Source organism: Pleurodeles waltl, chromosome 12 (genome assembly GCF_031143425.1).
Source record: "Pleurodeles waltl isolate 20211129_DDA chromosome 12, aPleWal1.hap1.20221129, whole genome shotgun sequence".
NCBI classification, from domain to species: domain Eukaryota; kingdom Metazoa; phylum Chordata; class Amphibia; order Caudata; family Salamandridae; genus Pleurodeles; species Pleurodeles waltl.
In genome coordinates, this window is record NC_090451.1 from 219695190 (window position 1) to 219721483 (window position 26294).

Here is a 26294-nt window from a genome sequence, read left to right on the forward strand (position 1 = left end):
ACTGAGACATCAGATACTGAGACAGCATCTGAGGGATAGGACAATGGCGCAGACTCTGGGAGTGATTTTTCAGTCAGAGGTGTCCCATTCGATAACTCCTCTTCCAGTACATTATGAGGGAGGTGATGAGGACAGTCCTGCTGTCCCTTCGCAAGCTGTTCGTGCAACTGGGTAATAGTGGGTTAGGCCAACCCAGAGAGCAGGTGAATGCGGCGGCAAGCAGAGAGAGAGAGAGAGCGAGAGAGAGAGTGCTCTCTTGGGAGCTCCCCAATTTAGTTCAGCCCCAAATTCCACCACCCAAATCATATTGTGGAGACATCAAAATTATCTATGGCAAAACAAACTGGTTTTGTAAGGCAGGCACCTGTGTTTTTGGTCCTGGATTTGGCGGCCATATAGAGAAACACACTAAACCCAAACATTTCTGGAAACTAGACATTCGGGGGAGTCCACAGAGGTGTGACTTGTGTGGATTCCCCAAAGTTTTCTTACCCAGAATGCCCTGCAAAGCTGAAATGTTGGAAAAAAAACTAAATTTTTCTTGCATTTCTGTCAAACAAACTACAGGAATATGCTGGGATCCACAACATTCCCATCCACCCAGTGACTCCTCACCTGTCCTGATAAAAACACTACCCCACTTGAGTGCCTACACCTAGTGCCTGTGTCAGGAATGGATCACCCCAGGGTCAACAGCTGCCTCACGTAAGGACCAACATTGACCGTTGTGTGATTTATTCCTGTCGCGGGCACCAGGCCTAACCACACAAGTGAGGTATCATATTTATCGGGAGACTTGGGGGAACGCTGGGTGGAAGGAAATTTGTGGCTCCTCTCAGATTCCAGAACTTTCTGTCACGAAATGTGAGGAAAACTTGTTATTTTAGCCACATTTTGAGGTTTGCAAAGGATTCTGGGTAACAGAACCTGGTCAGAGCCCCACAAGTCACCTCATCTTGGATTCCCCTGGGTTTCTAGTTTTCAAAAATGTGCTGGTTTGCTAGGTTTCCCCAGGTGCCGGCTGAGCTAGAGGCCAAAATCCACAGGTAGGCACTGTTTTCTATGAAAAAATTTGATGTGTCCACGTTGTGTTTTGGGGCATTTCCTGTCGCGGGCGCCAGGCCTACCCACACAAGTGAGGTATCCTTTTTATCGGGAGACTTGGGGGAACGCTGCGTGGAAGGAAATTTGTGGCTCCTCTCAGATTCCAGAACTTTCTGTCACAGAAATGTGAGGAACATGTGTTTTTTTTAGCCACTTTTTGAGGTTTGCAAAGGATTCTGGGTAACAGAACCTGGTCAGAGCCCCACGAGTCACCCCATCTTGGATTCCCATATGGGTCTCTAGTTTTCAAAAATGCACAGGTTTGGTAGGTTTCCCTATGTGCCAGCTGAGCTAGAGGCCAAAATCTACAGGTAGGCACTTTGCAAAAAACAGCTCTGTATTTTGTCAAAAAATGGGATGTGTCCACGTTGTGTTTTGGGGCATTTCCTGTGGCGGGCGCTAGGCCTACCCACACAAGTGAGGTATCATTTTTATCGGGAGACTTGGGGGAACGCTGGGTGGAAGGAAATTTGTGGCTCCTCTCAGATTCCAGAACTTTCTGTCACAGAAATGTGAGGAACATGTGTTTTTTTTAGCCACTTTTTGAGGTTTACAAAGGATTCTGGGTAACAGAACCTGGTCAGAGCCCCACGAGTCACCCCATCTTGGATTCCCCTAGGTCTCTAGTTTTCAAAAATGCACAGGTTTGGTAGGTTTGCCTATGTGCCAGCTGAGCTAGAGGCCAAAATCTACAGGTAGGCACTTTGCAAAAAACAGCTCTGTATTTTGTCAAAAAATGGGATGTGTCCACGTTGTGTTTTGGGGCATTTCCTGTGGCGGGCGCTAGGCCTACCCACACAAGTGAGGTATCATTTTTATCGGGAGACTTGGGGGAACGCTGGGTGGAAGGAAATTTGGGGCTCCATTCAGATTCCAGAACTTTCTGTCACCGAAATGTGAGGAAAACTTGTTTTTTTAGCCACTTTTTTAGGTTTGCAAAGGATTCTGGGTAACAGAACCTGGTGAGAGCCCCACGAGTCACCCCATCTTGGATTCCCCTAGGTCTCTAGTTTTCAAAAATGCACAGGTTTGGTCCGTTTCCCTATGTGCCGGCTGAGCTAGAGGCCAAAATCTACAGGTAGGCACTTTGCAAAAAACAGCTCTGTATTTTGTCAAAAAATGGGATGTGTCCACGTTGTGTTTTGGGGCATTTCCTGTCGCGGGCGCTAGGCCTACCCACACAAGTGAGGTATCATTTTTATCGGGAGACTTGGGGTAACATAGAATAGCAAAACAAGTGTTATTGCCCCTTATCTTTCTCTACATTTTTTCCTTCCAAATATAAGAGAGTGTGTAAAAAAGACGTCTATTTGAGAAATGCCCTGCAATTCACATGCTAGTATGGCTAGAATTCAGAGATGTGCAAATAACCACTGCTCCTCAAAACCTTATCTTGATCCCATTTTGGAAATGCAAAGGTTTTCTTGATACCTCTTTTTCACTCTTCATATTTCAGCAAATGAATTGCTGTATACCCAGTATAGAATGAAAACCAACTGCAGGGTGCAGCTCATTTATTGGCTCTGGGTACCTAGGGTTCTTGATGAACCTACAAGCCCTTTATATCCCCGCAACCAGAAGAGTCCAGCAGACAAAACGGTATATTGCTTTCAGAAATCTGACATCGCAGGAAAAAGTTACAGAGTAAAACATAAAGAAAAATGGCTGTTGTTTTCAGCTCAATTTCAATATTTTTTTTTTCAGCTGTTATTTTCTGTAGGAAAACCTTGTAGGATCTACACAAATGACCCCTTGCTGAATTCAGAATTTTGTCTAGTTTTCAGAAATGTTTAGCTTTCCGGGATCCAGCATTGGTTTCACACCCATTACTGTCACTAACTGGAAGGAGGTTGAAAGCACCAAAAATAGTAAAAATGGGGTATGTCCCAGTAAAATGCCAAATTTGTGTTGGAAAATGTGGTTTTCTGATTCAAGTCTGCCCGTTCCTGAAAGGTGGGAAGATAGTGATTTCAGCACCAGAAACCCTTTGTTGATGGCATTTTCAGGGGAAAAACCACAAGCCTTCTTCGGCAGCCCTTTTTCCCCATTTATTTGGAAAAAACTAAATTTTCACTGTATTTTGGCTATTTTCTTGGTCTCCTCCAGGGGAAACCACAAACTCTGGGTACCATTAGAATCCCTAGGATGTTGGAAAAAAAGGACGTAAATTTGGCGTGGTTAGCTTATGTGGACTCAGCACTGCGGGGGAAAAGGCCCAGCAGCTAAGGGGTTAAAGAACATTATTATAGTAGAAGTTTAAACAAGGCAAGGAAACCTGGCTTTTCGTTCTTCTGGTCAGTTACTTACATAAGCACTGGGCATCAGAAGAGAGAGATTTATGGTAATATGTTTGTTTTCCACACCCTGTTATTGCAAGACAGCCACAGTGTTTTTAAACTCATTATAATCATTCTAATATCTTTTTGTAGAAATTACTAGCTGCTTTGTGGCATGTGTTTAATATTGCAGCACAGATTCAGTTTTTTTCCTCTGTCTGCAATGAGCATGAAAGAGCAGGACACCAAATATTTTGGTAGGTAATGGTGTGATTGTGTATTATAAGGAATAAAAGGCCCTCTTCTGTACATTGTAAGAATATCGCAAATCTCCTCGAAGCTCCAGGAACTTTTAAAGGAACTCTGACTTCTGCCTTGCTCTTCTGTATTGTCATAGAACTCCTCAGTGACCTGTAATACCCTTATAATTTAAGCCAGGGGCTGCGTTATCCAATCTAGAATTGCCATAATTGCTTAAGCAGCTTAGCTTCAGCTACTTCAAATGAATTTATTGCAACAGCCTTTGAGTCAGATATTCACTCTCTACAGATGGAAGCTATTGGAGCCGATATTCTATTCAGTGAGCAAAACAAACATGGCTGCTTCACCTGCTATATCAAGCACTGGGGGAAGGGACTGAAAAGCGTTTGGCTGACAGTAATTGCTTAACAGTTTAAGTCTTGTAATATATTTGCTAAAAGAAATTTGGTCAGCAGTTAGTATTCAAATTTAAGTCTGTAAATTTGACTTCTTCCGTCTCAAATCCATATGGAAGAGTCTGAGGGGGATTTGGAATATATCTAATTTTATTGACTGGTAGTTGGAACAAATAATTGAAAGTAGTACAACAGGAATCCTTTATCTTCAGTTAACCTCTTCTGATAAGGTGGCTAATTTGCATCTTTTAAATGTGTATGATGCAACCATAAATTGCGGGAGAGATACAGCGCCAGAGTCTAGTATGTGATAACCTCTCTTTCACTTGATTATGATGTAAGGGGATATTCACCATGGTGGTTTATTACCTCAGTTCAGCACTTTCAGTAGCATATATTGAACATTTAGGTCATAAAGGCGAGGATGGGAATCTGAATATTAGCTTGATAGAATGATCTTGGCTGAGCTTTAAAACAACCATAACACGTATGTCAAGAGCATGTAGTCCAGATTGGATTCAAATTGATTTTTTTCCTAGGATCTTGCCATTTGGGTTCATTTCCATTTAAACGTTTTTACTAACAGCAGAATGATCCCGGCACACAGAACAGTACAGTCACAGTTCAAGTAGAGGACAAGTGTCCCTGGTGTTCAGTTTGTAGACGCGGATAATAAATCTGAAGAGTCCTCAGTTGGTGAAGTAAGTGTCTTTAATTGTAGGCCCAATTCGCCACAATTTGACGTAGTCATCCAAGAACAGCCAACACGTGTTTCGTCACACAAGTGACTTTTTCAAGGCTGGGCCAGTTGGCCAGGAAGGTAAGTAGTGGGTGGGACCGATGTAAGGAGTTGGATGGTTGGCAGTAGGTGAAAGCCGAACCAGTAAATGAAGTTAAGCAAAAAAGGCCTTGATAAGCCTCAGTTGGGGACCCTAGTAGGATACTGAGCCGGTCGTAGTCTGGCGAAGAAGCGCGTCTCGTTTTTACTATTGGAATTTAAACTGATAATCTCCTGATTGATGAAAGCCTGCCCTAAAACTATCCATCAATAAAAGAAAGGAGATAGGTTCTTGTTGAATAATTACTGTCCCATTTCTTTGTTCCACTCTGCATTTAAAGCCTAAAGTTCCCCCTGCTCCCATCATAGGCTGGCTAAGGGACAATGAGTGTATATCTAAGACCTAAGCATATACCTTTGGCTCACTGTCTCTGGCTTTATTTGTTATTAAGGAATTATGTTGCATTTACCTGTATCTTCTATTTGCTAATCTCAGAGTGGCATTACATTTGGTGAATTGCCTTTTCTTTTGGAATCTCTCAGGGTGATAAGCATGGTTCCTCCATTTCAAAGATGTAATAATTGACAGATGCACTATGGCATTAAAGATTCACTGGCTAATCCCTTCCATGTTTCCACTGATTTCAGGCAGGGCTCTATTATAGTCCCCAGCGAAGGTTATGCTCAGTGTATCGAGAGTGGGGTTCATGGAGTTCTCTGCTGATATTCACAGATGATGCACTGTCATCTGAGAAAACGGATGATACTAATAAATGTATACTCCAAAAGATTGATTGTGTACCACAAAAATAAGGCGATTAGCACAGGCAAGATAAAAGTAATGATGATGAGTGCATTAAAACCTCCAAATAATATACTTGTATTAATGGTTATTTGCTATAATATGTATCATCTTTGATTTTCTTTTTTTTTCTTTTTCATTTTCATTTATTTTTATTTTTTTATTTTATTTGGAGGGGGAAGTTTAGAATCTTGGTGAATCCGTCTTGACCTCTCAAATTGAGAGGAGTGAGAATAAGTATAGACTACTTTGAATTTGTAGCACGTGTGAAAAGTGGAATTTTTGGTTCTGCAACTCACTATAGCTGGTGAATTTCACTAATGTTTACATTTCAAATAGTAACAAATCCTTTCCTTTCACTAAATCATTTTTTCCCCATTATTTTGTCACCTGAGTAAGCATAACTTCATTTTAACAATGTTAGTGAATCTTCATTCTGTATTTAAATGCAAAAAAGTATTTCTAAATCCATTCTCAAGTACAAAACATTATTAAAGGTGCAAGGAAAGGAACATTTTATATCTCTGTGGGAGCATACTCTTGATGGCTGGATGTACATTTGGTTTGTGCACCTCTCTCTTTCTCTGCCTTTCCCCCTTTCATCCCCTTATCTCCCTTTATCCTTCCTTCCTTCCTTTCCGGCCCACCCTGCAAGTGAACACATTTGTTGTTTTACAAATGCCAAAAATTATCATTTGAGATGCACTGCTGGGTTCTAAATACAAATGCCTTTTAGTTGTCGATTTAGGGTAAGGAACATGGTGGAAATATCACAGATAACATTCAACGTGGAGAGGCATCATTAAGCTGGCTGCCTCAAAATGCCATAATCATCTACGCCTAAGTCTGAACTTAGTAAGCCACTGATACTCCAGTCTTACATCAGAAATAATATTGCTAATTTGTCATGAAAGGGTTACACATAAGACAGGTTCTCTGAGCGGGAGATGTAGATTGAAGAACGTAATGGGAGCAATTGTACTAGTTGGGAGTCTTAAAGAGGCACTGTGATATTTTCCCTTCTCTTTGAAAATCGTTTTTCCTGAATTGATCCCCACTCATCAGTTTTATGGCTCACCTAAACATTTTTGTTGTTTTTCTGGTCTAGTTTTAAGAGTTGAAAATGTTTTTAAGGAATGGAGAAATGAAACTGTTTTCTGGATCTTTTCATTAGAATTGTTATCATAAAAATTGATAAACCGTAATCGAAATGGGGTTGCTTCTTCTCTTTCCTATGATTTTCCTTGGGATATGTCTGTTAGATCAACACTGTATAAACACCCTTGTATAACTGATCTTGGTCCATTGTTCCCTCTGCTGGTACAAAACTATATATCAATAGCAAAATGTAAACTTTATACTTATTAGCTGATATTGTACCCTTATTAATAAAGATTACACCAATACATAGCTCCTGATACTGTTATTTCTTTTTATTTCCTTTTAGGGCTTCACATCCCATTCTGGAAAAGCCTCACAGCATTTGGTGCAAACTCCAGCTTGGCTGCGCCGTCTTTGTGGGCAACTTCTCTCTGAGAGGCTGATGAAACCCAATGGGGTTCAGGCTGTAGTACGAGGAATCTTGGAGGGCATAGGAGGTATGTTTTCTGGTGGTGATTTCGCCAGCAGGACAGGGTGGGGAACATGTGTCAAGAGTATTAAACATTTAGGACACATCGAGACTTTCTCTGCCAGTTCAACTTTTGGAGTGCTGCCTCAATATTTTTTCGCTACGATCTATTTCTATGCGCATACTTTAGTGCTCTCTATCATACTTGTGGAGTACAGCCATGTCCACCAAATTATACTCTGGATTGGTATCAAACTGTGTTTTATTTAGTCATGATCTTCAAGGAATTGTATGGATGATCACTACTAACATGATCTTCAAAGAAAACTGTGGAGGCCGATGAGCAGGGTATAACTTCAACTTCCGTTTTCATTTTTGTCAGTTTACACCTGGATAAAATTAGGGTCTTCACTCCCAGTGCTGTCATCTCAGCCTTGTTAGTGAACATCATATTTCCCTACTGTGAACTAATCCTGGCCACAGGCACAAGTATTTCCACTGTAACAAGTATGCATAACCTATCCTTCATATGATTACTAGTTCTCACACTCTTCAACTGGTAATGAAGTGGAACAGTTCTCCACATGATTACTAACGATCCCAGCTACTAGGATTGTTTCATATCTGAGATTCCTAAGTCTTTCTGAGACCCTACCCCAGATGTTATTACCAGCACTTCCTATCTTTCAGGTTTTGGAACCAGTACTGCATATGATTACCAGAGCTTTCAACTCTTCCAGCTGTCAAGAGGTTTCATGTATGCAATTATTAGTGCTTGCCAATATCCTAACCTGGATACCATTACCAATATTTCAAACTCTTGCTTGAATTGTGAACCTGCCTATCATGTGTGTACTAGTGTTTCCAACTCTTCTCTTCCAACTGTTGGTAACTTCACTTGCATGTGAGTATTAGAACTTGCTCGATTAAAACTATTCCACATGAGTATCATTTCTCCCGGTCTTCAGGGCTACGAGAAACCTATATCACATATGATTCCCAACAGTTCTTGAGACCCAGTCCCACATGTAATTATCACAGCTTCAAAATGTTCAACCTTTTGGGAATCAATTTTGCCTGTGGTTACCAGAGCTACCATCAAATCCAGCTAGTGGGAGATTTGTTGTATATGATTATAAAGCCTCTGGGACACTAGACCAGATAAGATTACCAGAACTTCAAAATCTTGTATCTGTTTGGAACCTTTCTTTCCTATGATTGCTTAGGCTCCCCGACTCTTCTCTTCAAACTAGTGGGAAGTTTTATTGCATATGATTCACAAGTATCCCAACTTTTCTGAAAACTGGAAGTCAAACGCTACATACAGTACTTACTTTGTAAATAAATATGTGCCGGTGCTCAAAGCTTTACTCTGAAACACGCGGCTGCTGCAATTAAATGTGCGAGCACTGTATACTGAGGCAGCGTAATCCTGCAGTCATCACGGGCCTCTTCGATCCATTTACAGCCACTCCATGCCCCTTCAGATCACTTCTGCAGCTTTCTGCTTTCTCCCTTTGTGGCGCGTTTTCGTTTTTCTCTTCCTCCGTCTTTTCCATATGTGTCTTTTGCTCGCAGTAAATGCTTGAGGCAGAAAAATAAGCACCGGCCCTCAAAAATAAGTGCTGGTGCTCCACACTGCAAACAACAAGCACAAATTAGGCACTGGCTTCATATTATTAGCAATGTTCCCAACACTTCCAATTTTTTGTTTTTGTAACTGATCCTGCATGTGCTAACCAGCGCTTCAGTCACTTCTACTTACTGAAACCCCATTCTACCTGTGATTACTAGCACTCAATACTGGAAGTGACTAAAATGTGACCCAGTTTTCCTATCTATTGTACCCCTCCACTGATGCTATACCCAAAAGGCGTGAATCAAGCCTGCTGCTAATTCAGTTAAATACTTTAACAACCCCAGCCTATTGTGCTGCACATTATAAATATGAGACATTACACTAGAGGATACGTTGATATTAACACCTACATACGTGTTGACTTTCTTTGTGTTACAGATAATGACCTCAGTTCAAATTATGTCTGTTTGAAACATCATGTTACTATTAAAACGTATAATATGCTGTCCAGCCATAAAATAAACTATAGTCTTAAATGCAGGTTACAGATTGCCATTTTAGTAAGTCTTGCGCCCTTCCCAAAATGTTATTGTATTGTTTGTAAGAGTGTTTCATTGGCTTACAAGTAAAACAAAGTGAGTCAAAAAGGCTAAAATTGTGACTAAAAAACATATAGATCCAGAAAGGCTGTCCAATTGAGTCCGAATTGTTCTGCTTGACCTTTGAAGTTAAATGATACTTTTCCCAGTTGCAACTTATTTGCTAGGTTCCGTATCCTTGTTTTGATTGTATGATAAAATGATAGACTTTGATTTTTAGCACTATGTTTGCCATCATAATTCTCTGTAAAAGCCACTGTCCATGTGATGCTCCATCATACTTCACCTCCACTCCAGAAACTTAAAGAATTACATAGTGACAGGGATGTGGAATTCCTATCGCCCGACGCCCGGGACATCTTGTTTGGGGTCAAGGGCAACAAGTTTTTATGTTTACTTTGTCCTTGGGACAAGTAGGCCCAACCCCCTGCAGCACAAACCCTTTGGCTGCCTGTTTACAGAGAGTTGAACTCTCTGCAGTTGAGGTAATGTGTTTCCAAAAGATAATGCTGTTCGAACTTGTATTTATGGTTCATTATTTGAAAGCCTACATTATTAGGGTGCGTGCTGTAAATAAATGTTTTAAGGTCACACTTCACTACTGACGTTGGTTCCAGTACAAAAAAACAAAAACGTGTACACACATGTTTGAAAAGTTTAGGCTAAGAGGCTAAGTATAATGCTCCCAGAATGCTCTTTGATTATATGCAAATGAAGTGTCATTTAGTAAAATGTGTTGATGCATGCTAGTATTTCCCAAAAATATTTCTAATGGAAAATCAGTGTAACCATTTTCAACACGATTATGGGAAGCATGAAAATAAACAAACACTGACAAAGCCAACTGATCTGACATATTTTTATAAGTCTTTTAGTTTCATCAATGCGTGTCTTGTTTTGACATGGCTTTTGTAACACTTTATTGTTGTGGGAGCTACCAGGCCCTCAACATTGTAACAAACATTGGCAAACCCCCCCCCAAAAAAGTTTTTGAACTCTTAAAGCACGCGTTGCCACCAGCGGCATAACAAAGGCCCCGCAGCCGCCCTCCAGGGGGCCCCGTCAGCACAGCACCTGCCCTGAGTGAGTCTGGAGAGGGGGCTCCTCCATGTTCTTTGCAAAGGGGCACCCTCCAGTTTCGTTACGTCACTGATTGCCACTGTAGTTCCTGACACTGAACAAAACTACTTTGTGTGGCAATATGCTCCTTGTGGAAGAGCAGAATGCGATCACTCACAGTAAAGCCAGCCGAAAGAGAGAGAAATAGAAGTTTAATAAAAACAAAATGTCTTTGTTAACACCAGACCTAATTAGGGACCAAGACCCACATGTAGGTAGCTTTTTGCATGTCGCAAACAGCGACTTTCGCTGTTTGCGACGTGCAAAAAGCACATTGCGATGCACAAACCCAGTTTTGCGATTCAGTAACCTGGTTACCGAATCACAAAACGGGTTTGCGACTCGCAATTAGTAAGGGGTGTTCCCTTCCTAATTGCAACTCGCAGTGCAATGTAGGATTGTTTTGTGACCGCGAATGCGAGTGCACACCAATCGCAGTTTGCACCCATTTCAAATGGGTGCTAACACTTTCGCAAAAGGGAAGGGATCCCTATGGGACCCCTTTCCCATTGTGAATGTCACTGTAAACATTTTTTCAGAGCAAGCAGTGGTCCTGCGGACCACTGCCGGCTCTGAAAAAATGAAACGAAAATGTTTAATTTTTCGTTTTTGTTATGCATCTCGTTTTCCTTTAAGGAAAACGGGCTGCATTACAAAAAAAAACCCAAAAAACTGCTTTATTGAAAAGCAGTCACAGACATGGTGGTCTGCTGTCTCCAGCAGGCCACCATTCGTGAGGGGGTCGCAAATTGCGACCCACCTCATGATTATTCATGATGTGGGCATTTGCGAAGCCCTTGCGAATCACAGATGGTGTCAAGGACACCATCCTACATTTGGATTTGCGACTCGCAATTTGCAGGTCACAAATCTGAACCTACCTACTTGTGGCCCCAAATTCTTAAAGAAAGTCACAAAAGTGCACCCATGGTATATGTTGTACCCCTATAAAATATTTGTGAACTGTATTTTAGTGTGGGTAAATACGATGTGTAGATTTGCTCATGTGAAAATCTATTGAGCATTTGCAAGTTCATTTTCCCTCCAGCACTTTCTTCCCAACCCTGGAAGAAGTTATAATTCTGCCATTGTCAGGAGTAAATGTCCAACCTTTCTTATTATGGGAAAATATTAGAGAGAAGCTGGTAAACATCTTTAAAACATGCAGGTTAGTAGGTTTGCAGACTCAAAGGCATTCCAGCCCTGGAACTATTGCTTTCTGCTTCCTCCAGCCCCAGTATGCAGATCTGCTACAGTGGGGATTGAAATTCCAAGTATTCAAGCCCTACTATGGTAGTAGCCCTGGCATAATCAGAGAGGCTATTAATTGCTGCCATAATTTGTCGCCACACTACATGGCACCAAAGGGACAAGTAGATCCTTTTACAGGACAAGTAGATTTGAGAAGCAACCTGTCCCCTGGACAAGTAGATATTTTAATAAATTCCACACCCCTGAGTGCTATTTTTTTCAAATTGGGTTTACTCTATTTATTATTGAGAGAGCAACTTAACGCAGACTGCTTTGTTACAATGTTTGCTTTTGCTATCATTATTGCATAAGAATTTACAGGTCCGAGAATTACAAACGCTGCATGCAATTTTCATCTAATTTAGATTCATAGTGAAAGTTTCAAATGCTATGCGGAAGCCAAATTGTTAGGACAATCTGGAAGGAAAAACCTGGTATACATTGGAGTGATCACTTCCCTTAATGTCCCCCTACCTACACCGCTATGATGATTGTGTGTTTCCCTGAATTTACAGATGGGTTGTTTCAGATCACAACTACTGGCATCTAGATTGATGTTCACACCTTCATGGCAGAATGAGGGCTCCACTCCCATAATTCTCTTTAGGGAGGCGTTATGGAAATTCTGTGTGAAACAAATGTCCTCCTCTATTGATGACAGCTGTGACAAGTTTGACAAGAGTTAGCTACTGCAGATCAGGATTGCAATATCAGATTAATTTACTCACCGTGGGATAAACCTTCCATTATGTGTTTTCTCCTTTGTAATTATTACTGAAACCCATAGTGAATTTGATATAGAAATGAGGTAATTGTGGACAGGCATTACATCTTGGATTTGGATTGAGGCTTTATGGCACCCCAGACTCCCCCTTCTCTGTTGCTTGATTAGGACCAAAATGCTTCAAAGGTTTAGGGAAATTTAGCACGCAATGCTTACTAAATAATTTTAGAACAGGGATATTACTATATCCAGATTCAGTATGAAAAATATTCGAATTATCTATTCAAATGCAAAGTAATATCCACATATAACATATAGCTAATAATGTAAGACAAATTAGCTTGTCTTTCGATACAGAGGTGTGTGTTTGTGTGTTTGTTTTCATTAAACTTTTCACAACATCTTTAATGGATTAGATTCTCATAATATAACTTGTCTTTTTAAAATAAATAATAATTCTAGGGGGATATTTCTGGACATTTTTATTAAGATACGCACTGAAGCATTTACATCCGGATATTTGTAGTTCAATTGAGATAACCCTTAGAATGTGGAGCTAAGTGATTACTTGCAAATTTGATGAACCTCAGTTATTCACAAAGTAAGTGTCTTTATAGGAACCACATTATATTAGGTCTATAGGAGTGCAAATTACTCCCTGGAATTCAAAGGGAATACTACCTGGAAAATGTTACATGACAGTCATGAAACTGTCGGAGCTAATCTGGCCAAGCATACAACCAGGTAGAGGCAACTTTATTACTTATTAAAATCACCTGAATGTACACAGGAAGATAGATACCCTGGACACTGCTCCCCCTCCCACTTCAACAGAGAACAAAATATTGCACTTGTTTAAAAGATAATACAGAGGGGTGAGGAAGACGTACCTTACTCCTCGTAATAACTTTCTTCTAATAATGTTGTTGCAAAGCGATAGGGACCCAAAATACTAGGTAATACCTCCCCCTTACATTTCACATTCATGGGGCTTTTAATCAATGACTATTGCCAGGAAAAGAGGAAGAAGGTGCATTTGGAAATTACAAAAGGGTAAATATAATGTTAAGTTTCAAAACAGTCCTATTTAATGTTACAAGAAGGTACAGAATTTCTGCAGTGTACAGGCTGCAAAAGGACAGTGACCAGTCTGACCAGTCAGCATTCAGTCAGTCAGTCAATCAGCATTTGTTTACCGCAGCCCTGTCACCTCTTGGGGTATCTGGGGGCCGAGGGTGCTTTGTCTTTGTCAAAAAGCCAGCCTTCAGTTTCTTTCTGAAGTCCTCTAAGGAGGCTGATGTTTGGAGGTGGGGAAGCAGGTCATTCCAGATCTTGGCAGCCATGTAGGAAAAGGAGCGGCCCCTGCTGCAGCTGTGACAGATGCAGAGTGTGTGTGCGAGGGTGAGTGAGGTGGAGCGAAGGTTTTTTGTGGGCAGATGGAATCTCAAGTCGAGGGTTGATGTAGAATGGTCTTTGGTTGTGTAGAGCTTTGTAAGCAAGCATGAGGATTTTGAACTGGCATCTCTTCTGGATGGAGAGGAAGTGGGAGGTCTCTGGGATCGGGGAGATGTGGGTCTTTCTGGTGAGGTCCAGGATGAGTCTGGCTGCAGTGTTCTATATGGTCTGGAGTTTTCGGAGTAGCTCGGCAGAGACTCCGGCATAGAACGTTGTCGTAGTTGAGGCAGCTGGTGAGGAGGGCCTGTGTGAAGGTCTTTCTGGTGTTGATTGGGATCCACCTGAAGATTCTGTGGAGCATGCAAAGGGTTTTGAAGCAGGAGGAGGCAACTGCATTGACTTGTTGTTTCATGGCCAGTTGGCTGTTGAGGATATTGCTCTCAGTGTGGGCGTTGGTCCGAGTTCTGCCGGCCGCCAGCTGTAGTCCCATGCGGAGGTGTTCTCTCTGAAAATGAGTACTTTTGTTTCGACTGAGTTCAGTTTGAGGCAGTTGCCTCTCATCCAGTTGGCTACATTGGTCATGGTGTTGCAGAAGTTGGTTTTGGAGTTGAGGGGTCCTCGGTGAGCAAGAGGATTAGCTAAGAGTCGTCTGTAAAAGAGATTATGTGGAGTCCTTGGGTCTGATGACGTCTGCAAGGGGGTTCATGTAGATGTTGAACAGGGTGGGGCTGAGGGATGATCCTTGAGGTAAGCCTCCTATGATGCCCTTGGGTGCAGAGATGAAGAGAGGTAGTCTGATGCTGTGTGTTCGTCCTGTCAGGAAGGAGACAATTTATTTGAAAGCATTTTGCTGTATGCCTATATTGCAGGTTCTGTTGATGAGGGTGTGGTGGGAGATGGTGTTGAATGCAGTGGAGAGGTTGAGGAGGATTAGGGGTACGGTTTCTCTGCAGTCGTGGAGAAGTCTAATGTCGTCTGTGGCAGCAGTCAGTGTGGTCTTAGTGCTGTGGTTGGCATGGAATCCTATTTGTGAGGCGTTGAGTATGTGGTTTTGTCCAAGGTAGTTGGTGAGCTGTTGTTTGATGGCTTTCTTAAGTACTTTGTCTGGGTAGGAAAGCGTTAAGATTGGTCGGTAATTTTTGTGGTTGTTTGGGTCGGCAGAGGGTTTCATCTGGAGGGGTTTGACCTCTGCATGTTTCCACCTGTCACTGGAGATTGCTGTGAAGATGGAGGTGTTGAGGATAGTGGTGAGGTCAGTGCTGATTGGGAAGATTCTGAGGTTGAAACTATGCTGGTGGCAGGGGTCGGTAGGTGCCCCAGAGTGGGTGGACAACATGATGACTGCGTGGTCTGGGTGGTAAGCAGAGACGAGGTGGTGACCTATGTCACTGATGTATGATGCATGGTGGTACTTCTTGCCTTTGTTTTGTGAGGATGATTGAGTAATAAGTTGAAACTTCCAGTGCCAAGGACTCCTGTGCACTGTATGGAGAAAACCTCTACTTTTTTAGGTTTATGTGAGTAATGCAACGCCGAAATTGTCGTTCCTATTGCTATGCTGTGCAATGCATAAATTAGCTTAAAGGGAGCAACCAGAAAATGTGTACTGTAAAGAAAGAGTGTGTTAAAGGAGTCTGTAATGTAAATACTTAGTAGTACAAGTGAATAGGATACTGGTCACTATTACAGTGAACACCCTGGTCCAGAATACATCATGTAAGAACTAGGACAGCAGTGATAACTCATTGACGATTTATAGCACTTCGACTCGGGGAATGACCTTTTTTAAAACACATTGCTAGATGCCAGCCTTCGGAATCAACAACATGCAGGGTTTGTGGTCTGTACTAGAAGTTCTTTGAACAGTTCATCTGCTGCTTCCCAGTTCTGCTTGAGGAACGTAAATCTGTTCTGAAGTGGGGATGGGATAACCTGGGTATTCGCTTCTGCCGTCGAGCCATCATAGGCTCTCTCATTTCTGACAATGCCGCCCTAAACATCCAGCTGCCCAAATGTGTTGCCCTAGCCGCTAAGAAACGTGGATGCTTGAGGGTCCCCTCGAGTGGTTTCGGTTCTTCCCTTGCTGGGTCCTCGATTTATAAAATCGCATTTACTCCTTTTGATTTCGTGGACAGTTTAAGTAAGTGCTGTACACATCCTTGAGCGGAATGCACTTTAGTTACCACTGTGTGAAACCTTGGTCATTGCAGGGTTGAAGGAAGTGCTGTGCACGCCGTCGAGCGGAGCGCAAATTAATCCCCTTTTGTGTGTATTCATGAAACCTTAGATTTTGGGTGTTGCGAGGTTCTGCCTCTCATCCGTCTGATTCCTGCCCACTCAAGGAACTGCGTCATGTCACTTTTATTTCCCCAGTGCCTCGAATTTAGTCTTTATCATGTTCACTGTTTCATTTGAGGTATGTTCTTAAAAGCCTCTAGTCATAATGTACTGGTGGCGTTGCTTTGTTCCCCCTCACCCAGTTTTTTTTTTTGCAAATGCACTTCTTTTACTCCTGCTTATTGCGGCCTGATCTCTAGACCAGGGTGGGAACGTGGGGGATTTACCGGGCAACTGTTTGTAGTTTTTACTGTGAACAATTACTGCTACCACCTCGCTATTGCACTGCCACCTTGTCCTGAAGTTGCCACTATTATTACAAATGCACTTCTTTTTTCCTCTGTTTATTGCGGCCTGATCTCTAGGCCAGGGTGGGAACTTGCGGGACATCCTTTAATGGTCCTTTGCCTTCAGACGTTACTGTGAACAATGACTGCTATTACTTTGCTATTGCACTTTGTCCTGAATCTGCCTCTGTACATTTTTCTTGCGCCAGTTCTCAGCTGTTTTTAATTGTTTGCGAATAACAATTATGGTAATTTATATTTATGTGTTCGATGGCATCTGTCGCTGTAGATACACATGTTCTGCATAGCTCGCCATCTGGTGTTGGGTCGGAGTGTTACAAGTTGTTTTTCTTCGAAGAAGTCTTTCGAGTCACGGGACCGAGTGACTCCTCCTTCTGTCTCCATTGCGCATGGGCGTCGACTCCATCTTTGATTGTTTTCTTTCCGCCATCGGGTTCGGACGTGTTCCTGTCGCTCCGAGTTTCGGAACGGAAAGTTAGTAGATTTCGGAAGATTTTCGTCGGTATTGTTGCGTTCGGGATCGGCGTAGTCAGATTAAACACCGCATCGAAGATCGACGCGCTCCGGTGCCCTTCGGGGTAGTTTTCGAGCCCCCGTCTGGGCCTGGTCGGCCCGACCGCGTGTCCAACACCGCCGATGGAACGGACCCCGTTCCGTTTTTGTCCCAAATGCCACAACAAATACCCGTATACAGACCAACATTTGGTCTGTAACCTGTGCCTGTCACCTGAGCACAGTGAAGAGACTTGCGAAGCCTGTCGCGCGTTCCGGTCCCGAAAGACACTCCGTGACCGTCGAGCCAGGAGACTTCAGATGGCGTCCACGCCGACAGCGCACCGAGAGTTCGAGGAACAAGAGGAAGAAGAAACCTTTTCGATCCACGAATCGGACTCCGAGGAATTCGACGATCAGAGAACCGTGAGTAAGACGTCGAAAACAACACATAAAAAAAGTGACAAGGCCCAGGGGACGCCACTGCCACCAGGCCATGGCTCCACCCATAAGTTCGGTGACCGACCATCGGCACCGAAAAAGGCCAAAACAGTGCCGAGATCGTCCGACTCCGGTCGAGACACCGGCACGCAGCCTTCTCGGGATCGAGAAAGTGCTGGAGAGAAGCAACGACACCGAGATAGCGGTGTAGAAACGGCTCGACGCCGAGACAGCGGCACCGACGAAGATCGACGCCGAGAAGTTTCGACTCCAAAAAAGAAAAAAGCCACCTCGGAGCCGAAAAAAGATACAGGCAGGGTTTCGGTGCCGAAACAACCCGTAACCGACCCAGGTCCAGGCTCTTATACAGAGGAGCAATCACTGTCCTCTCAGATGCAAAAGCATAGGTTTGAGGAAGAGCTGCAATCCACCGAAGTGGACCATACGCAAAAACGTATTTTCATACAGCAGGGAACAGGAAGAATAAGCACCCTTCCCCCTATTAGGAGAAAAAGGAGACTGGAGTTTCAAACAGACCAGGCGCCACAAACAAAAATGGTGAAAAAGGTGACTCCGCCACCCTCTCCTCCACCTGTACTTAACGTCTCACCAGCGCAAACTCCGTCACATTCCCCGGCTCACACCACCATCAGCCAAGGTGACCAGGATCAAGACGCTTGGGACTTATATGACGCCCCAGTGTCGGACAACAGTCCGGAGGCTTATCCAACAAAGCCCTCACCACCTGAAGACAGCACAGCATATTCTCAAGTGGTGGCTAGAGCAGCACAATTCCACAACGTAAACCTCCACTCAGAACAAGTCGAGGATGACTTTTTATTCAACACCCTCTCCTCCACCCACAGCTCCTACCAAAGCCTGCCTATGCTGCCAGGTATGCTTCGGCACGCAAAGGAAATCTTCAAGGAGCCGGTCAAAAGTAGGGCGATAACACCAAGGGCGGACAAGAAATATAAAGCACCTCCTACAGACCCTGTTTTCATCACCACACAGCTGCCACCAGATTCCGTCGTAGTGGGAGCAGCTCGGAAGAGAGCCAACTCCCACACATCTGGGGACGCACCACCCCCAGATAAAGAGAGCCGCAAGTTCGATGCAGCTGGGAAAAGAGTTGCAGTACAAGCTGCAAACCAGTGGCGCATCGCTAACTCTCAAGCACTACTTGCGCGCTATGACAGAGCCCATTGGGATGAGATGCAACACCTTATCGAGCATCTACCCAAGGAACTTAAAAAAAGGGCAAAGCAGGTGGTTGAGGAAGGACAGAACATATCTAACAACCAGATACGATCCTCTATGGACGCAGCAGACACAGCTGCAAGAACAATTAATACATCTGTGACCATTAGAAGGCACGCATGGCTAAGAACGTCTGGGTTCAAACCAGAGATACAGCAGGCAGTGCTCAATATGCCATTCAACGAAAAACAACTGTTCGGACCAGAAGTGGACACGGCAATCGAAAAACTTAAAAAAAGACACTGACACTGCTAAAGCCATGGGCGCACTCTACTCCCTGCAGAGCAGAGGAACCTACAGCACCTTCCGCAAGACACCCTTTCGAGGGGGGTTTCGGGGTCAGGCCACACAAGCCAGCACCTCGCAGGCAACACCGTCCAGCTACCAGGGATAGTACAGGGGAGGCTTTCGGGGCCAATACAGAGGAGGGCAATTCCCTAGGAATAGAGGGAAATTTCAAAGCCCCAAAACCCCTACAACCAAGCAGTGACTCAGATGTCACTCACCCCCTCCACACAACACCAGTGGGGGGAAGAATAGGTCATTATTACAAAGCATGGGAGGAAATAACTACAGACACTTGGGTCTTAGCAATTATCCAACATGGTTATTGCATAGAATTCCTACAATTCCCTCCAAACATACCACCAAAAGCACAGAAATTGTCAAAACAACATTCCGACCTTCTGGAAATAGAAGTTCAAGCACTATTGCAAAAGAATGCAATCGAATTAGTACCAATCACACAAACAAACACAGGAGTCTATTCACTGTACTTCTTAATACCAAAAAAGGACAAAACACTGAGACCAATCCTAGACCTCAGAATACTAAACACCTACATCAAATCAGACCACTTTCACATGGTCACGCTACAAGAGGTGTTACCATTGCTAAAACTACAGGACTACATGACAACCTTAGACCTCAAGGACGCGTATTTCCATATACCAATACATCCATCTCACAGAAAATACCTACGGTTCGTATTCAAAGGAATACATTACCAATTCAAAGTATTGCCTTTTGGTTTAACAACCGCACCAAGAGTCTTTACAAAATGTCTAGCAGTAGTGGCTGCACACATCAGAAGGCAGCAAATACATGTATTCCCGTATCTAGACGATTGGCTAATCAAAACCAATTCACTAACAAAGTGCTTACAACACACAAATCAAATCATACAAACCCTCTACAAACTAGGTTTCACCGTCAACTTTGCAAAATCCAACATTTTGCCGTGCAAAGTACAACAATACCTGGGAGCCATAATAGACACAACAAGAGGAGTAGCCACTCCAAGTCCACAAAGAATTCAAAATTTCAACAAGATCATACAACGCATGTATCCAACGCAAACAATACAAGCAAAGATGATATTACAACTCCTAGGCATGATGTCTTCATGCATAGCCATTGTCCCGAACGCAAGACTACACATGAGGCCCTTACAACAGTGCCTAGCATCACAATGGTCACAAGCACAGGGTCACCTTCTAGATCTGGTGTTGATAGACCGCCAAACTTACCTCTCGCTTCTATGGTGGAACAGTATAAATTTAAACAAACGGCGGCCATTCCAAGACCCAGTGCCACAATACGTAATAACAACAGATGCTTCCATGACAGGGTGGGGAGCACAGCATACAAGGACAATGGGACGTACATCAAACAAAACTGCACATAAATCACCTAGAAATGCTAGCAGTTTTTCACGCATTGCGGGCTTTCCAACCAATTATAACTCACAAATACATTCTTGTCAAAACAGACAACATGACAACTATGTATTACCTAAACAAACAGGGGGGGACACACTCAAAGCAGTTGAGTCTTCTAGCACAGAAAATATGGCGATGGGCAATTCACAACCACATTCGCCTAATAGCGCAGTTCATTCCAGGGATCCAGAATCAACTTGCAGACAATCTCTCTCGAGATCACCAACAAGTCCACGAATGGGAAATTCACCCCCAAGTTCTAAACACTTACTTCAGACTCTGGGGAACACCTCAAATAGACTTGTTTGCAACAAGAGAGAACGCAAAATGCCAAAACTTCGCATCCAGATACCCACACAGGCAGTCCCAAGGCAATGCCCTATGGATGAACTGGTCAGGGATATTTGCCTTCGCTTTTCCTCCTCTCCCTCTCCTTCCTTATCTGGTAAACAAATTGAGTCAAAACAAACTCATTTTAATAGCACCAACTTGGGCAAGGCAACCCTGGTACACAACACTGCTAGACCTATCAGTAGTACCCCACATCAAATTGCCCAACAGGCCGGATCTGTTAACACAACACAACCAACAGATCAGACATCCAGATCCAGCATCGCTGAATCTAGCAATCTGGCTCCTGAAGTCTTAGAATTCGGACACTTACAACTTACCCAAGAATGTATGGAAGTCATAAAGCAAGCCAGAAGGCCGTCCACTAGGCACTGCTATGCAAGTAAATGGAAGAGGTTTGTCTGTTACTGCCATCATAATCAGATCCTACCTATACACGCAACTCCAAAGGATGTAGTGGGCTACTTGCTTCACTTACAGAAATCTAGCCTAGCCTTCTCTTCCATTAAAATACACCTTGCGGCAATATCTGCATACCTGCAGACTACCTATTCAACTTCCCTATATAGGATACCAGTCATTAAAGCATTCATGGAAGGGCTTAAAAGAATTATACCACCAAGAACACCACCTATTCCTTCATGGAACTTAAATGTTGTCTTAACAAGACTCATGGGTCCACCTTTTGAACCCATGCACTCTTGCGAAATACAGTTCCTCACCTGGAAGGTTGCATTTCTCATCGCCATTACATCTCTAAGAAGAGTAAGCGAAATTCAGGCGTTTACAATACAATAACCTTTTATACAACTACACAAAAATAAAGTCGTCCTAAGGACTAATCCTAAATTTTTACCAAAGGTTATTTCACCGTTCCACCTAAATCAAACAGTGGAACTACCAGTGTTCTTCCCACAGCCAGATTCCGTAGCTGAGAGGGCACTACATACATTAGATGTCAAAAGAGCATTAATGTACTACATTGACAGAACAAAAAACATCAGAAAGACTAAACAACTATTTATTGCATTCCAAAAACCTCATGCAGGAAACCCAATATCAAAACAAGGTATAGCCAGATGGATAGTTAAATGCATCCAAATCTGCTACCTTAAAGCAAAACGACAACTGCCCATTACACCAAGGGCACACTCAACCAGAAAGAAAGGTGCTACCATGGCCTTTCTAGGAAACATCCCAATGCAAGAAATATGTAAGGCAGCCACATGGTCTACGCCACACACGTTCACCAAGCACTACTGTATAGACGTGCTATCCGCACAGCAAGCCACAGTAGGTCAAGCCGTGTTAAGAACGTTATTTCAAACCACTTCCATTCCTACAGGCTGAACCACCGCTTTTGGGGAGATAACTGCTTACTAGTCTATGCAGAACATGTGTATCTACAGCGACAGATGCCATCGAACTGAAAATGTCACTTACCCAGTGTACATCTGTTCGTGGCATCAGTCGCTGGAGATTCACATGTGCCCACCCACCTCCCCGGGAGCCTGTAGCAATTAGGAAGTTAGCTTCAACTTTGTATATTTGTATATATATTATTTTAGCCTTAAACAGGTACATACTTAGTCACTCCATTGCATGGGCACTATTACTACAATACAACTCCTACCTCACCCTCTGCGGGGAAAACAATCGAAGATGGAGTCGACGCCCATGCGCAATGGAGACAGAAGGAGGAGTCACTCGGTCCCGTGACTCGAAAGACTTCTTCGGTGAAAAACAACTTGTAACACTCCGACCCAACACCAGATGGCGAGCTATGCAGAACATGTGAATCTCCAGCGACTGATGCCACGAACAGATGTACACTGGGTAAGTGACATTTTCATTCTGTTTGTAGGTATGTGTAACAATGTTGCTCCCACTGAATTTAGTTATATTAAACATTTGTGTTTCTGTTTTTTAACTGATCTGCAGTTTTTAACTTGAACCTGTATCTGTCAAATTGTAATGGTTTATAATTAACCACACAATAAAATTCACAATTAGGTGGATGGTAAATATAAATACATAAATATTTTTTTTTAAACTCCTTGATGATTCCAGGGACAAACGATCCTTATAATTTTTACATAGAAATGATATAGTGATAATGATACCCTTCAAAATTCATGGCATCGCCAATAGTCACTAGTGCCCGAAGCGATGCACATCCACTCAACAAACCAATTTCATTTTACCCCTCTCACCACCTCCCAACCCCTCCCCTCATGGGAGTGTGATGCTTAGTAGTATCCATTATTCCATCACATACAAGTACTTTTCTGTATCCTTACATTGTTTTTGATCCATAAATTCTTCAATACATGTTTTAAGTGACTATTTGATGCTCATCCTGGGTCTGAAGTCTTCTTGATCTCTCCTTTGAAGCAGGGACAGCTGGAGGCTGTGATGCTGAGGCGGCCGCAGCAGACTGGAGGAAATGTGATGTGGTTGCAAAGATCCTGGCCTCCTGCACTCAGCAGTCACTATCACCGGAAGACTACTACCAACAGGTCTGCCCCCAGGTATGTTATTCATAGAACACTGCTTTCTATGCACCACCCAGAGGTCCTGCTGCCGCATGTCTCTCCTTTTTAAAATTGTTTTATTGTAAATGTGTGTGCGTGACATATATTGTGTCAGTGCCAAGATACAATGTAGTAGAACTTTAAATTAACAAACTATTACTTCTTGCTACTCAGTGCTTAGTCTTCGATGGGAGATAGGGAAACGGAAGATTATGAAAGGTAATTTTTTTTTAATCCTAGTATGTTGACCTTAGATGCATATTTGTATAGCTAAGGACACAGGATCTTGAAAAGGGCGAAGTGGGTATATTGTGCACACAATAAACGCCAGACCTGTCCTCATTAATTGTACACACTTTAACTAAATCTATGAAAAGGATGATGGGGAGTGATGGAATATTTATGGCAGCGAGGAGGGAGATGGGGAACAGGATCTCAATAGGATTTGACCCCTTATTAAAGGCCGATTCACAGAGGGACCCATAGAGCATTTGCCCGATAGAATTGTGAGTTTATTCTGAAACCTCCAGACATAGTTAATGGTGTGCACTATGAAAACAATACCTGCATACATACACCTACAAATATACATATACTGCCAGTCATGTTGAACCCTGATCACCTCCGTCTGATAATTTTTCACCTCATGAAGAGAAAGATGCATTTTCTAGCATACAATTTAAATTCATCCTTTATTCAGCCTGCTACCATACCTGTTTATGAGAGCAAATTTTCATATTCAGTGTTTGGAACAAATACAAAGGCAAAACTGTCTGAGATTGGCTGTGCTGTGCATTTTTGTTTAAAAACATATTTTTAGAAACGTTAAATATTTTGTTTACAGACATATTAGCTGTAACAGGATGGAGAATCTCAACCTCTAGCCTTAAGTTGTCCATGTGAAGTGAAATTCGCTATTGACCTCACTATATTACATTCTAATTTTTCTTTCAGTGTAAATAATAATTTACTCCCGTATTACTGGATTCCTATTGTTTTCTCTGTATAGGGACTTAAAATAGGAGTGTTATGGTAACATTTTACAAGCTTATTGAATGCTGGTAATTATTATAATTTAAAAAAAAATAATTTATGAAGCACATTGCTAATTTTTCGGGCATCCTGGCACTAGGAGGAAACATAATCAGCAGCATGCGGTGCCATCTGAGGGCAATTAATTGCTAAAGAGAAGAATTTTCTGTTATTTCCCTAAAGCAAGATGGTCAGCCATCATCCAGTGCTAAAAAGGCATTGAATTCCAGACTTCTGCTGCTAAAAATTAAAAACAAAACTCTACCCTCAAGTCTCCCATTCCTGAGTAATACCAGTGTGAGCGTGGAGCCGAGTGCTGTGCTAGCAGGGAGTTATCAGTTTGGCGATTAAGACAGGACTGTTGCCATTAATGACTTAAGGTAGGTGTTCAAGTTCTTGAATCTGACTCGTTTGGCTACCTGTGAAGTTGTTTAGGATGCTGTGAAATGATGCCCAATGAGAAAGCCCCAGCCCAGCAGCAGCAGCAGCCTGGGAGCTAGATTGTGAATAAGCTGAAGTTTTGGAATCTGGCCAAGTAAAGCACAATGCAATTTTCAGTCCTTGATCCCACAATAGTAATTGCCAGACATTGTACATTAACAGTAAGCTGTGGCAATAGCTTCCTCAAGAGTCTAAAATAAAACAAGCGGAAGGAGGTAAGTTTGAGAATTTGAGTTGAATGGCCTAACTCATCAAGTGATAAAGTCCAGATTGAGCCCTGTAGCCATAGGGGCAGAACAGGAGCCGAATGAGATGGGCCACCAATCTTGGAACCGGATTGAAAATGGTCCTCCCACAATCATTACCTCTGTCTTATCTGAATTGCTCTTCAGGATGTTCATACTCATATATGAAGCTGTCACGCATGCCTGATGATTGGTTTGTTAAAGTGAAAAAATGTATGTGTACTCCAAACTAGATCTTTCATAGAAGCTTGGAAAAGTTATGTTTTTAGGTTTGGAAACAACTCAGTGCAAGGTGGAATACTGTCACAACTTGTACAAGAGTCTAACAAGAACAGTTCACTCACGTGTTACATCAAATTATCCAGTAGGTAATGGAATTATTTATTTGTTTCCCATAGTTCCAAGTGTTTAGCAGGAGCAGATCTGTGAGGGAGCTAATGGATGAAACCTAAGCAAATGTGTGTGGAGCATTTGTGGTGTGCAAACTGACAGGGACAAAGCATGTTAAACTAGGGTTAGAAGAGACATAACGACAGTCTGAGATTTCAGATAACACACCCTGACTTGCAGAGATTCTTACATGAGACTTCTGACCCAGAAATAGACAAATAACAGTAGCTGTGAACCTCAACTGCATCTGAGCTGTATTTTTTACAATGCTCCTCTTCAGATGCAACCCAGACCACACCCAACTTTTTCCCATCTCAAGTTTTTCTCCACCCCTACGCCCCACTCCTCTGCTTCCTGGCTAGTAGGAGGTAGGAATTGTTGTCACCCCCCTTCCATTCCTTCACTACTAGTTCTGAATGTTGTGAAGAGTTTCTCAATGACAACCTTCAAGCTTTCATTTAGCAATCTTGGAGACTAGATGTTCTCCTTTTCTGTCCGTCTTTCATCATCTTGCACTTTTATGGGTCACATAGGCAGACCAGCCTTTTCCATCAATATATCATGGTGCAGGGTTTGCTGGTGGCCAAGAGCTTTATTTGCATCATGTATTCAATCTGGGGAAGGTCTGGATAATGGACACAGGTAATTAACCAGGCAGCATGTGACTTTAGGCTTTAGGTGGATTTGCAAGAACACAAAAGTTGTCTGGAGAGAGAAGACTCATGCACAAGTTTGCTGTGTGAGTGCAGTTCATGTGGAAAATTCACACACTGAACGAATCTATTGGCATTTGAACAAGAGAAGAGACACCAGATGTGCTTGTTTACCTGACAGAAGTCGGTGCAGCGTGGCATCAGAGACACATGCCTGAATCTATTTGATTTTTCTG

At 42.7% G+C, this 26294-nt stretch overlaps 1 protein-coding gene across 2 annotated transcripts in view; it reads left to right on the forward strand.

The window, feature by feature from the left end:
- The window catches only part of TANGO6 (transport and golgi organization 6 homolog), a 515068-nt gene that overhangs the window by 126412 nt on the left and 362362 nt on the right, over nt 1-26294 (forward strand). For both annotated transcript variants that reach the window (XM_069217099.1, XM_069217100.1), the window contains exons 4-5: nt 7064-7214; nt 23158-23294. In XM_069217099.1, coding sequence (XP_069073200.1) covers nt 7064-7214; nt 23158-23294 — 288 coding nt within the window. The remainder of the gene's footprint in view (nt 1-7063; nt 7215-23157; nt 23295-26294) is intronic.